General features: G+C 57.4%; 1 protein-coding gene across 1 annotated transcript; it reads right to left on the reverse strand.

Moving 5' to 3' along the window:
* Positions 1-5,254: 5,254 nt before the first annotated feature.
* TUBB4A (tubulin beta 4A class IVa) lies at positions 5,255-9,815 on the reverse strand. The gene is made up of 4 exons (XM_042977953.1): positions 9,683-9,815; positions 9,020-9,128; positions 8,796-8,906; positions 5,255-6,341 (listed from the first exon to the last, which is right to left on the reverse strand). Exons 1-4 carry the CDS (start codon positions 9,737-9,739, stop codon positions 5,284-5,286), a joined length of 1,335 nt encoding a protein of 444 aa, XP_042833887.1. The 5' UTR covers positions 9,740-9,815; the 3' UTR covers positions 5,255-5,283.
* Positions 9,816-14,541: the final 4,726 nt, after the last annotated feature.

Below are 14,541 nucleotides of genomic sequence, written 5' to 3' on the forward strand. Positions count from 1 at the left end.
GGAGCCAGGCTGGAGAGTGAACGTAGGGGGAGCCAGGGAGGTGGAGAGACAGCACTCAGAACACAGGTAGAGGCAGGCCACACACACACACACACACACACACACACACACCTCTAAGGTCTCCAGCCAAGACACAAGTGGAGATGAGACTGAACAGAGAGCTTCATGCCCCCCTTTCTCTCCAGGGAGGCTGGACCACAACCAGGACTGCAGATGGATGGTGCAGATTACTTGGCATCCGTCTCTCTCTTGCACAGTCTTAGACATTGCTAGAGACTGAATGTTTGTGTCCACCCAAAATTTACATATTAAATCCTACCCCCGCCACCAGGGTGATGGTATTAGGAGGTGGGACCAATGGGAGACGATTGAGCCATGGGGCCAGAGCCCTCATGAGTGGGATCGACGACCTTATGAGACCCCAGAAAGCCCCCTCCCCCCTTCTGCCACGGGAGGACACGGTGAAGAGACCGCAGTCTCTGTGAGCCAGGGAGTGGGTCCTCAACTGGACACGAAGTCTGCCGGTGCCTTGATGTTGGACTTCCAGTCCTGAAAATTGCAAGAAGCAAATGTGTATTGTTTATAAGCCACCCAGTTTATGGCATTCTGTTATAGAAGCCCTAATGATCTAAGGCCTGGAGTCTGGGAGGAAGTTCAGCTGAGTGTTGACCTCTCTGTATTAATCATCTATTGCCGTGCAACAAGTCACCCTAAAGCGAACGGCATAAAAGAACACGTTTGTCATCTGGCAGTTTCTGTGGGGGCCCAGATTCTGGGCACAGCTCAGCTGGGTCCTCTACTGCAGGATCTCTCAGCTGTAGCAACATGCCCCCTGGGCTGTGGTCTCATCCGAAGGACCAGGCGGCAAATGGTCTGCGTGGAAGCTCACTTGGTGGCTGTTGGCAGGATTCAGTTCACTGTGGAGTGTGGGACTGAGGGTCTCAGGTCCTCGCTGGCTGCTGGCTGGAGGCTGCCCTCGGTTCTTTGCCACACGGACCTTCCCAACATGCTGCTTCCTTCACCACAGCAAGCAGGCTGAGAAGACCACAGAACGTATCAAGGCAGAAGTCAGTCTTCTGTAACTTCGTCTTAGAAGTGACATCCCATCATCTTTGACATATCAAAGACGATAGGTCAAGAAGCCATCACCAGGTCCAGCCCACCCTCAGTGGAGGGGATCACACGGGGGCATGAATAGGCGAGAGGGGCCTCACTGGGGACAGTCTGAGAAGGCACCTTCTCTATTCTTTGGGCCTTCATTTTCCCACTCTAAAATGAGGAAATCACGGGACACCTGGGTGACTCAGTCAGTCAAGTGTCCAACTTCGGCTCAGGTCATGATCTCACGGTTTGTGGGTTTGAGCCCTGTGTCTGGATCTGTGCTGACAGCTCAGAGCCTGCAGCCGGCTTTGAATTCTGTGTCTCCCTCTCTCTCTGCCCCTCCCCTGCTCATGCTCTGTCTCTCTCAAAAATAAATAAACGTTAAAAAGATTTATTAAAATGGAGAAATCAGGACATGTACAGTGGAGTTGCTCATTCATTCAACAAAGAATTACTGAGGGTCTGTGTTGTATCAGGCTCTTCTGGGCATGTGGTGACCAGGGTAGACAAGATTCCTGTCTTCAAGAAGTTCACATTCCAGTAGGCAAGGAAGAGGACAGACAAAAGAAACAAGTGTATAAATAGATGAGATCATTGGAGTTAGCAATAGGCATGAGGAGTAAATGAAACAAGATAGTTGATGGAGAGTGACTGGGTGTTAATTTTAGATTCGCCAGGGAAGGCCGCTCTGAGAAGTGACATTTGAACTGAAGCCTGCAGACCAAAGTAGCAGAATAGCATGTGCAAAGGCCCTGAGGTTGAATCGAGCTTGATTTGATTGACCACAAAAAGAAGGTCACTGCAGTTTCAACTTAGTTGAGTGAGGGGGAGGATGATGGAGAGGTAGTCAGCAGGGGGGCGGTGGAGAGCAACGTGAGAGTTTGAGTTTCAGTCTGAGTGTGAGGAGAGTCGTGGCAAGGTTTTCAACAAGGGAGGGACAGGCTTCGCACATGCTATTTGCATATAAAGGCTCCTCTCTGGCTGCTGTGGATGAAGAACACACTTTAAGGGGACAGGGGTGGCAGCAGGGGGTCCAGGGAAGCGATTGGGAGGGGGGTTGTCTGGATGCACAATAATGGAGGCTGAGACCAGGGTCCAGCTAAGTGGAGAGAAGGGGTCAAATCTGGGGTGTCTTTTGGAGACGGAGGCAACCAGACTCGGCAAGAGATAGGAAGAGCCTGTTGGGCGCAGGAAACGGGGAATCAAGGCTGATTCAGATTTGGGGTCTGAGCAACTGCCCGGTGCCATTTGTCAGAGAAGGGGATGCTTTGGGAGCAGAACGGGGAGTTCTTTTGTGGCCACATTAGGTTTGAGAGGGTAAAGAGAGCCACGTTCACTGCCTGGTCCGTCCATTTTCTTTCTGCTCTACCACCCAGCTCTGGGCTCTGCTGGCTGAAATGCGGGTTGCTGGGGACGGGGATCCAGGCTGTGTTCCCTACACTTCTTCCTCGAGGCTGCAGTGGGACCCGGTTAGGCAGGGGTCTGGAACCCCAGTCCGGGCCAGGTGGCCTAGCACAGAGTGCGGTGGACGTAGCTGATTGGCTCTCAGCAACTCTCCTCCTTCTTTCTCTTCCTCCTGGTTTGCCTCCCTCGGTATTGCAGAAGCCAGAAAATTAACAAACAAAAAGACACAAAAACACAAAACCCCACAACAAACCAAAGCATTTCCTAGACTTCTTTGCCGCTCTGGTTCTGGAAGCACATGAGGTTCTGCTAACCAGAAATGCTCACGAGAGATTTGCAAGGCAGAAGTGAAAGCAGAACTCTGTGCGTTTGTACCTATTTCCAGCGTTGTGCGGCGTTGGGAGGTGTGCTTGGATTCTCTAATTCTGGTGGCGGTGCCTTTCCCACCGAGCAGAGGAAGCAGTTCCCCGGTGGCTCAGCTCTGTGGTGTTCTGACCTGTTCCAGGGCTACTCAGAACGTGGCCTCAGAGGCAGTAGCCTCACCCAGCATCACCTGGGAGCTTGTTAGAAATGCAAGGTCTGGGGGCGCCTGAGTGGCTCAGTCGGTTAGACACTCTCGATTTCAGTTCTGGTCATGATCTCGTGGTTCATGAGTTCAAACCCCACCGCGGGCTCTGAGCTGACAGTGCGGAGCCTGCTTGGGATTCTCTCTCTCTCTCTCTCTCTCTCTCTCTCTCTCTTTCCCACTCTCTCTGCTCCTCCCATGATCTCTCTCTCTCTCTCTCCTTGAAATAAGTAAACTAAACTTTAAAAATATTTTTTAAAAATGCAAGGGCTGAGGCACCTGGCTGGCTTAGTTGGTGGAGCGTGCAACTCTTGGTTGTGGGTTTGAGCCCCATGTTGGGTGTAGAGGTTATTTAAAAATAAAATCTTAAAAAATGTAAAGTCTTGGGCCCTACTCCCCAAAACCTATTAAACCAGGAAGTCTAGGGTGGGACCCAGGAAGCTGTGCTCTGGCCAAGTTTTCCTGGTGATTCATTGATTCTTTCTTTCTTTCTCTCTCTCTTTCTTTCTTTCTTTCTTTCTTTCTTTCTCCCTTTCTTTCTTTCTCTTTCTTTCTTTCTTTCTTTCTTTCTTTCTTTCTTTCTTTCTTTCTTTTTCTTTCTTCCTTCTTCCTTCCTTTCTTTTTCTTTTACTTTTCATTATTTTTTAAAAATTTATTTTGAGAGAGAGAGTGTGAAAGCAGGGAAGGGGCAGAGAGAGAGGGAGAGAGAGAATATCCCAAGAAGTCTCCATACAGTCAGCCCAGAGCCCGAAGTGGGGCTTGAACTCATGAACCACGAGATTATGACAGGAGCTGAAATCAAGATTTGGACGCCTAACTGAGCCACCCAGGTGCCCCCCCATTATTTTTTTTAATGTAAGCTTTACACCCAGCTTCGGGCTTGAACTGACAAGCCTGAGGCCAAGGGCGGTATGCTCTACCGACTGAGCCAGTCTGGCACCCCTTGCCGGTTTCTTCGGCACACTGACGTTTAAGAAATACTGGCCTGTGGTCCGCTCTCTTAGTCCCTCTAACAGTGCCGGAAGCCCCCAAATCCTTGTATTAAATCCCTTTCTGCTTAATACGCCTATGATGGTCCTTGTCCTGAGCTCTGGCTGACAAAGGGGAATCAGAGTTCTAGACTTAATGTGTCTAGAACCCCAACCTCACTGCTTGATGGCCATGGGACGTTGGGGACGACTGTGTGCAGCAAATCACAGTTTCCAAAGATGGTCACAGAGATGTCTCCCATCCCACATGCCCTTCTGGAATCTTTCTTCTCTACCCTCAAGGGGGTGGAGTCTACATCCTACCCCCTTGAACCTGGGTGGGCCTTTGTGACCCCATCGATCAGGAGTCCAGAGCGCGCTATGTGACTTCTGCAGCTGGGTCAGAAAAAGGCAACGTAGTCTGCCCTGCTCTCCTGGGATGTCTGCTCACGGGGAACCTGCCACCATGCTGTGAGGATGCCCCAGCTGACTATGGAAGGGTACTGACGCCCTCCGTCTACCCACCCCATCTGAACAAATGGAGGCTGAGACCACAGGCGGCTTACTCAACACCACACAGTTAGTTAGCGATACGGCCTGCTCTGTCCCTCTCTGAAATCTCTGCCGCCCTCCCCAGCACCCCCAGATCAGATGTCCCTTCAGCACCCAGGTCCACCCCATAAAGCTCCCTTGCTGACCCTCCCGCAGGGAGATGATACAACGCACCGGGCAGACACCTGGCAGGCCACCAGTTTATTTATTGCGGGTGAAGCAGAGGGGAGGAGGCCGGGGAGGCTTGAGGGCGCAACGCCTTTTGCTCACATGCTCCAGGGCTTCTTCCTCGGGCGGCGGCCGCCAGCCCCCCACCACCCTGGCAAACCAAGGTTGGCTAGAGCCGAGGGGAGGGAGGGGCGGGGAGAGAGGGGAGGGGCGGGAGCCAGAGGGAGACGAGGCAGGCCTCGGGGAGGCGGGGCAAGGCCAGAGGGGTGGAGAGTAAACTGGGAGCACGGTGGGGTCCGTGGGGGAGGTCAAAGGTGAGGGAGAGGTCCGCGCGAGGGGAGGCTCCCGGAGTTAACGGTGGGGCTCACGAGGGGGTGCGTGCGTCCACGTTAGAAGAGCTGGGGCGGGGGGGGGGGGGGCGGACGGGGGTCAGCCGGCGCCCGCGGGTCAAAGGTCAAGCGGGAAGCGCGAGGCTCGGAGGGGCGGGCCCAGAGGCGGGGCGAGGCCGGCGGGCGGGGGCGGGGCCTAGGCCACCTCCTCCTCCGCCTCCTCCTCGAACTCGCCCTCCTCGGCCGTGGCGTCCTGGTACTGCTGGTACTCGGACACCAGGTCGTTCATGTTGCTCTCGGCCTCGGTGAACTCCATCTCGTCCATGCCCTCGCCCGTGTACCAGTGCAGGAAGGCCTTGCGCCGGAACATGGCCGTGAACTGCTCCGAGATGCGCTTGAACAGCTCCTGGATGGCCGTGCTGTTGCCGATGAAGGTGGCGGCCATCTTGAGGCCGCGCGGCGGGATGTCGCACACGGCGGTCTTGACGTTGTTGGGGATCCACTCGACGAAGTAGCTGCTGTTCTTGCTCTGCACGCTCAGCATCTGCTCGTCCACCTCCTTCATGGACATGCGGCCGCGGAACACGGCGGCCACCGTCAGGTAGCGGCCGTGGCGCGGGTCGCACGCGGCCATCATGTTCTTGGCGTCGAACATCTGCTGCGTGAGCTCGGGCACCGTGAGCGCGCGGTACTGCTGGCTGCCGCGGCTGGTGAGCGGCGCGAAGCCCGGCATGAAGAAGTGCAGGCGCGGGAAGGGCACCATGTTCACGGCCAGCTTGCGCAGGTCGGCGTTCAGCTGGCCCGGGAAGCGCAGGCAGGTGGTGACGCCGCTCATGGTGGCCGACACCAGGTGGTTGAGGTCGCCGTAGGTGGGCGTGGTCAGCTTCAGGGTGCGGAAGCAGATGTCGTACAGGGCCTCGTTGTCGATGCAGTACGTCTCGTCCGTGTTCTCCACCAGCTGGTGCACCGACAGCGTGGCGTTGTAGGGTTCCACCACCGTGTCCGACACCTTGGGCGACGGCACCACGCTGAAGGTGTTCATGATCCGGTCGGGGAACTCCTCGCGGATCTTGCTGATGAGGAGGGTGCCCATCCCGGACCCCGTGCCCCCGCCCAGCGAGTGGGTCAGCTGGAAGCCCTGCAGGCAGTCACAACTCTCGGCCTCCTTGCGCACCACGTCCAGGACGGCGTCCACCAGCTCGGCGCCCTCCGTGTAATGGCCCTTGGCCCAGTTGTTGCCGGCTCCCGACTGGCCTGCGGAGGGAAGGGGACGGGACGGGGTGGGGGTGAGGGTGGGGGTGGAGAGCGCGCAGGGGGGTTACGGGGAGAGCTCCCCCTCACCCCGGCCATCCTAGGAGTCGAATAACAGCAATGAAATTATTATTGTGTTAGCGTTACTGTGGGTCGTTCTTGCGGTCTGCCTCCATCCTTGCTGGCTTCTCATCCAGCAGCCAGAGGGGATCCTGGGAAAGCCGGAAGCCATTCATGTCCCGCTTTGGCCCAGAAGCCTCCTGCTTTAAGCTCAAAAACCAGCTAGGTCTTTGAATAAAAGCCCAAGCCTCTCCGCCCCCACTCGGCCCACAGGGCCCTGCAGGACCTACGAGCCCCTCTCCCTCACCTCCCCTCTCTCCTCTTTTCTGGCTCACTCTTCTCCAACCAGAGGGTCCTCCTTGCTGTTCCTCCAACACTCCAGGCCCAGTCCTGCCCCGGGGCCTTTGCACATGCATTCCCTCTGCCCGAAATGGTCTTCCCGCAGGTACCCACATGGCTCTCTCACCTCCTTCAGGGCTTTGTCACTCTCTCTGAGGCTTTCCTCCCATTTCTTATTCCTCTTCCTTGCCTTCCCCCCCCCCCCCCCCCGAAGCACTGACAAACTTATGTGTTCTTGTTACTCATGTTCATTGTCTGTAATCTCACCGGGAAATGTGACCTCCAGGAGGGCAAGGATTAGTATTAGTGGATGGGCCGGTATTTTTGTGAAAAGGTTAACATTTCTTCTCATTCCCTCCTTTGACTCCACCCTGGTCTGACCTCATCAACCCTGTTCTGGACTGGTTCCCACCCTCTACAGAACAGTCTGTTCTCCTGCCAGCAGCCAGAGGGCGTCTGTGAGCACCTGAATCATGTCCCACCCTCTCCTACCCACAACCCTCCAGGGCTCCCACTTGTACCTGGGGTACAAGCCCAGGTCTTCCCTGCAGCCCACAGAGCCCTGAACAACCTGCCCCTACCCTGTCTCGTGCCTGCACTCGCCTCCTCCCTCTCTCTCCCTCGTCCATTGTGCTCTAACCACATCGGGCTCCTCGCAGTTCCTCCAGCACACCAGGCCTGGTGCTGCCCCAGGACCTTTGCGCCTGCTGTTCATTCTGCCTGGGATGCCCTTACCCCCCCGGTACTCACATAGCTGACTTTTCTTTCAGGTCTTTGTGCCATGTCACCTCCTCAGAGAGAAACGGGATTGCCAGGCAGTCTGTCTCCTGACTCCACACTTTTACCACTGCCTCCCCACCCAGGCTCCCAGAAGCCTTCAAATCTATTGGTCCCGATGGAGCCACCCATAGTTATCCTAGACTCCCTCACACCCTTTGGTCAACATTATTTAGTCCTTCCACAGCCATATCCCGAGGACGTATTGTATGCCATACCCACACGGGAGCATCGTTATCTTGCTGAATCATCACACAGACCAGAGAGGGGAAGTCGCTTGTCCAAGGTCACACAGCCTGTCCTGTCAAGGCGTAGACTTCAGACTCTATGAACCACCCTGCTCTGAGGAAGAGAGGTTCCCCGGGGTGCTGGGGGAGAGGGTGGAGCCCCGGGGTCTGAGGCCAGGTGGGCGGGTGTGTGCAGCCAGCCTGACCTGGGAGGCACTAGAACGGTGTCACTGAAGGATGTTCACGGAGCGTGTGTGCCCCGGGAACCTGAGCGCCACAAATGTGTCTGCTCTCTTCACATGTGCTGTTCCCTCGGTCTTGCACATCTTTCCTCCCTTCAATGCCTCCTGGTTGGTCTGGGTCCTACTCATATTTTAGGCTGCAGGTATTAACAGTGACCGTGATAATGAAAAGTACAAATGCTTATGTGCTTTTTCCTCTCTGTTAGATACGGTTCGGAGTGCTCTCTGCATATTCACGGCTTTAAGCCTCACGATCGTGATGATGAGTAGGTCTTTTTTATAATCTCTGCTTTAAAGATGTGGAGACTGAGGCACAGAGAGCTGAAGGAGCCTGTCTACAGTCACCCAGCTGACTTTCAATCAGTGGCTGAGTTGTACTTATTTAGCTTCTCTGTTGCACATCCCTTCCCTGGGAGGTCGGCTCCGATAGGGTAGAGAATCTCGTCTGCTTTGTTCTTCTGGGGTAACGGCAGGGCCCGGTATGCCGTAGGTGCTCAGTAAGTTATTTGTTGAATGCGTGAAATGGCAGAACTGGCATTTTCACCCAGGCAGTCTGGCTCCAGTCCATGCTGTTAAATTAAAATGCCACCTCCTCCAGGAAGCCTCTCCACCCTCCTCCCTATCAGATGCCCGTCCTGGGCTCTCACGGTGGCCTGTGTGTCCTCCATCACAACCCTGACTGCCCTGTTCGCCTCCCCCGCGGGGCCGTGGGACCCCGTGGCCACCAGAGTCTCCCGAGCTACGTGGGGGGATTTTTCACCAAGCATTTGGAAGTCAAAGGAGCAAGGGGGCTTCCTGTGCCTGGAACTCACCAAAAACAAAGTTGTCGGGCCGGAAGATCTGGCCGAAGGGGCCAGAGCGGACAGAGTCCATGGTGCCCGGCTCCAGGTCCACCAGCACGGCTCTGGGAACATAATTTCCTCCTGCAGGGAAGCAGATGGAGGGCGGCTGGGGGTTGCCGGAGTGCCAGGAACCAGCATCCTGCCCCCTCCCAGCCTCCCCACCCCCACTTCCGTAGGTGCCCCGGGGCCCCTACCTGTGGCCTCGTTGTAGTACACGTTGATTCTCTCCAGCTGCAGGTCACTGTCTCCGTGGTATGTGCCGGTGGGGTCGATGCCGTGCTCATCACTGATCACCTCCCAAAACTAGAGGGATGGCGGGGGTGGAGGGGGGGGCGGGGACGGGTTAGGGCAGAGGGCGGGGAAGCGGGCGGCCAGACCTGTCCCTGCCTCTCCGGGCCCACGACCTCCAACCGCCTTCCTAGCTGCCACCTGTCCCCCAGCAAGGCGAAGGGGGGACCTAGAGGCACGGTGGGGAGGGCAGGCATGAGGCAGCAAGAAGGGAGACGTGGGGGCGGGGGTGGAGCCGAGTCACCACCTCGGCCGAGCCTGCCGGTGTCAGCTCGCCCAGGCTGCAGCGTGCGGGGAGGGGCAGGGTCCCTTTGTGCGCGTGGAGAGGACAGTGGGCCAGCTGTGCAGCCAGCTGTGGCCAGCGGACGGAAGGCTGGGCCCCACCCCCACAGGCCTCTTTGTTCCCAGCCTGGCCCTGCCCCCGCCCCCCCCCTCCCCTAACCGTCCCCGGGGTGCTGGCCTCCCGAGGACCCCGTCCCTCCGAGAGGCCCCAGGTGGGGGAGCTCTGCGGAGCCCGTGGACCTGCTCGGCTCCTCTCGGCCGCCTCCGGGGCCCCAGCGCCCGCGCACCTTGGCTCCGATCTGGTTGCCGCACTGGCCGGCCTGCAGGTGCACGATTTCCCGCATGGCGCTGGTGCTGATGGTGGACGCGGCGGCGGCGCTGGCGCTGGGAGCTGCGGCGGCGGGACGGGAGGTGGACGCGGCGGCGGCGGCGGCGGCGGCGGCGAAGCAAGGTCCCTGCGCCCCCGGGGCGCCTCTATATGAGCGGGCGGGGCCCGCGTCACGGCCGGTCACCGGCCCGCCCCGCCCCCTGGTCCCGCCCCGGGACGGAGGGTGCGGGGGTGGAGGGATCTCCCTCCCCAGCGGCTGGGAGACCTCCGGGGGCCCAGGCTGGGGCACGCCGGGGCCCCGTGCGCCCCCGCCGCGGGCCGTGGGGTGAGGCCCCTCGAGCTCCACCTAAACATTACCTCCCCCACCCGCTCCACCCGGCTCCCAGCCGGGCCTGGCGACCGGGGTCTTGCGGGGATGGGGCGGGGAAGGGAGAGCGCCGAGTAAATGAGCTGCGGATCGATCCCGTCACTCCCCCATCCTCCACCCCCCCCCAACCCCCCCCCCACCCCCCGCCCCGGGCGGCCCTGCCTCAGTTTCTCATCCGTAGCCTGCCTCCTCCTTCCGTGTAGGTCTCCTTTGCCAGAACCCTTGCGACAACCGAGAGGACCCCTAGTGGGGCGAGCTGGGGGCTCCGGAGCTGCGGTCTGTTTTGGGGGGCGGGGGGCGGGCGGTTCCTGGAGGACTTGTCCTGGAGCCGCATAGTAAGTGACACCACGATTTTTCTTCCATGTTTGGCTGGGGATGCTTGTGGACGCTGATGGAGGTTGTGGGGGACAGTGCGCTCCCCCTGGACACCTCTGTTGGGCTTTGGGTCCTTGGCAGGTGCGGCCAGCTCCAGCCTTGCCTGGGGTTGAACCTCAAGGAGGAAGGTTTACAGCTAGATTATACATGGGATGGATAGATAGCCCCTGGGGCTGCCTTGCCGCCCCCCCCCCCCCAATAGGCACCTCTCTTTGCCTTACCTTGGCATTTCTTGTTAGCTGAATGACCTTGCACGGTCACTTTGCTTGTCTTTGGCTGAATTTCCTTATCTGCAAGATGGGGCGGTCAATGCCTGCCCTCTAGGGCCATGGGGAGGGTCTGATGAGATGGCCCAGTTAACAAGCCAGGCCCGACTTTCTCTGCACAGAGTAAACAATACATTGTAGCTGTTGGTATTACAATTATTATCAGGGGCTGGACAATTCTTTCTGTGCTGACCCTCCAGTGGAGGCCAGACCCCTTGGGGCCACCTTCTGCTGACCTCTAGCTGTGCCATGGGCGGAAGCCTCCTCCTCACCTCCTCTGCATCCCCCGTGGCCTCCAGCTATTGGGGCGGGGGGGAATGGGGGTGGTTAGTCAGGTTGGCTACGTGGCTGGGACCTCACATTTGCCGTGGCTTCTGGTTTTGACCCGTGGTTCTCAACAGGGGGACACTTGGCCATGTCAGGTCCAGACAGGGGGTGTGTGTGGTCCTGCCATCTAGTGGTGAATGCTGCCAAACATTCTACAAGGCACAGTTTAATCCCCCCCCCCCCCCCCCCCCCCCCCCCCGCCTCAAGAATGATCTGGCACCAAATGGCAATAGGCCTGAGAAACCTTGTGTTATTAATTGGGGGAAAAAATGGAGACCCCCGAGCTCTCATTAGACACAATAGGTTTCTGATGGGTTAGACAGCTGTTTTATGGTTTAAACCAGGGTGACACCCCCCCCCCTGCATCTGTGGGTCACTTCCTCTTGCCTACCCCTCCCCCAAGTTTTGTATTTAAATGTGTGCAGGGCTCACAGTAGATCAGATGATTATGAAGGCAGAATTTCTTAGGGGCGGTGTCAGTGGGATCCTGTAACCCAGGGGGTCTCAGCTGCGGTGCTGTGCTCCCCCAGGGGACGCTTCCCAATGTCTGGAGACATTTTTGCTTATCACGACCTGGGGGTGCTACTGGCATCCAGTGGGTGGAGCCCAGGGATGCCACCCAACACTCTACAATGCAAAGAATTATCCAAACTCCAAATGTCAATAACGCCAAAGTGGAGAAACCCTGATTTAGACTTTTGAGGTTATGACCCAGTGTGTCATCACTGACCCCTGAGACATGGATTTCCACTGACCCATGTTAACATGTCTCGAAAACTCCGTGTTGGCATTTTGTAATTTTTTCATATAGCAAGAGTCATAAACAATATAAAAATGGAAGTGGCCCTGCTGGGAGGGGCTGACTTGGGGCTCAGCCCCAGAAAAATGGATGCCCTGGGTCACTCCGCCAGGGCAGGGCTGATCTGGGTCATGGATTGAGCTCCAGAGAGCAGGGCGTCCTGCTGGGAAGTGTACCTGGGAAGGGACGGTCTCTAGAGAGTATGGGCTCTATGGTGTCCTCTATGTGTGCATCAGGGCCTCCCTGGTGGTCCTCAGGAGAGCAGAGGGAGGGCAAGGGGGAAGAGAATGGAGAGTCAGGGTGGTCTTCCAGCCCCTGGGGTTGCTGGGACCTGGCTGGCAATGCCTGAGATGTGAAGAGGCCAGAGACGAAGAAAGCCTGCAGGGATGAAGGCAGAGGGGGTTGGGCTGATGTCACTTGTATCCCATGGCTGCCCCGCCCTGGGAGGTGAAACGTGCCAGGCGCCCAGGCAAGCCGCCCCTCCCTGGTAGCATGCTTTCGCCTACCACCCAGAAAGCCATCGAGGCTCTCCCTGCGGGAATCCGAAGGCCAGATTTATGCTGGTGGTGCCGAGAGTCCAAGATCCGGATGTGGCCAGTGAACAGAGCCAGGGACAAGAAAAGGAGCTGGATGACGGGCTGTTAAGAGCCTGTGTTTTTTGCTTTTTGTTTTGTCTTCAGGAGCGGGTCTGCCCACAGAGCTGGGGGCAGCTGCGCAGGGTCTCAAGCCCCAGGAGTGGGTATGCAGAAGGGCTCCCCACTGTGGCTGCAGTTTTGCACCCATCTGCCTGCCCGGCCCTGGGCAGCCATAGTGTGAGGCAGGACATTCTATCTTGCCAGGTTCGTATGGACATGGATTTCAGCCTCTAAAGAGGCTATTGGCTCTGCCCCCCCCCCCCACCCCGCCCCCGAAACCAGCACTGTAAGCGAGCTAGCTCTATGCTGTGAGCCACACGCCCGTGTTGGGAGACATGTAGGATGCCAAAGAGAGGGTTTCCCATGCAGTCTGGTGAGACCCTGTGGGGAAGCTCACAGTACCCCCACCTCTTGCGGGGGGTCACAGCCCCGATTGAAACCGGGTTGGCGTCATCGGGGAGCCCCGAAAGAGCAGAGGATGGGCTCCTGATTTTGCAACGGAAAACAGAAAGCAAAATCCCATTTTTTTTAAATTTTTTTTTTAACGTTTATTTATTTTTGAGACAGAGAGAGACAGAGCATGAATGGGGGAGGGTCAGAGAGAGAGGGAGACACAGAATCTGAAACAGGCTCCAGACTCTGAGCTGTCAGCACAGAGCCCGACGCGGGGCTTGAACTCACGGACCGCGAGATCATGACCTGAGCCGAAGTTGGCGGCTTAACCGACTGAGCCACCCAGGCGCCCCAAAATCCCATTTTTAAACACCAGGTGAAGTTGCTACCTCGGAATGAGCGGCAAGCACAGGGAAGCGGCTGCTGGGCATTTCAGGAGAAATCAGGCATCAGCACTTGGGGAATACTCGTGAGGTGGGGGGCATTCCCAGAGACCCAGAACATTCCGCTCACTAAACGGACCACCCTTTCTGAGGTCTGCAAAACCCAGGAAAGGCCTGCCTTCTAATTGTGTGTGATCTGTCCACCGTGTGGGGGCCACACTGCCACCCCATCTGTGAGTCTCAAGGCATTGACACGCACCCCGACTCCCAGTCCACCTCGGGGCGGGGGTGGAGTCTGTTTTGCCTATTATTAATGATAATGGTGATATTTTAGCCAGATCCTGTTCTAAGTGCTTTGAGTGTGTCAGCTCATTTGTGCTTTAGCTCGTGAAACCACAACCCTAGGAGGCAGATGCTGTTTATATGCCCATTTCACAGGTGGGGAAATGGAGGCCCTGGGAGGTTGAGGATTTCACACACAGTTGAGGCTGGGAATAAAGTCCATACATTCCGGGTCCCGAGCCCCTGATCTTTTATCACTGTGGGAGGTGGTAGTTATTTTGTTACTTGGTCTTTAAAAAAAGGGGGGGAGGGGAAGGCTGTCAGTCGAATGGGCGTCTTTCAGGAGGAAAATGTTGCCGGTGTGACCGGTAGCTGGTGTGAGCCGTGTGACTGTCATGTGCTCCGTGGCCTGGCCTCTGTCTGTGCCATTGTGTCTGCCCACCATGCTCCCTGAGTGCTGTGGGCTGGCTCCGCTGTGCGAGATCTCATGCCACCACCCAAGTCTGTGCTCTCTTTGTCCCCTGGGTCATTGACTCCTTTCCGGAGGTTTCCCTTCTCCCCAGCTCCTCCTGTCACCCCTCCGCCCAGACCTTAGACCTCCACCTCCACTGGGCCCGAATTCCCTTCCCCCTGCCCCTGGCGGAGTCCAGCCCTGGGCATGAACCCAGCCTGGCACGGGCCCTCTCCAGCTGCAGAGAGGGGGAGACGGAGAGTTCTGGAAATTGCTGTTGCAGGACAGGGATGCTGAATGAGCCTTAAGAGGAGATAGGCCCTCCCCGTTCTAGCCCTCCCAAGTCCAGGGGCATACACCAGCTCTGTGGAAGCCGTGCCTGGCGCTGGTGGGGGTGGGGGACAACGGAGCATTCTCTGGCCTTGCCCGGTGGATGGCCCGCCTCCCACTAACACTCGCCGCCAGATACGCCTTGGAGTACATCCCCGAGGAGGCGTGCTCAGAATAGAAGGATTTTCTGGGAGACTGGTGGGGGAGGGG

This window comes from Panthera tigris, chromosome A2 (assembly GCF_018350195.1).
Source record: "Panthera tigris isolate Pti1 chromosome A2, P.tigris_Pti1_mat1.1, whole genome shotgun sequence".
NCBI lineage: Eukaryota > Metazoa > Chordata > Mammalia > Carnivora > Felidae > Panthera > Panthera tigris.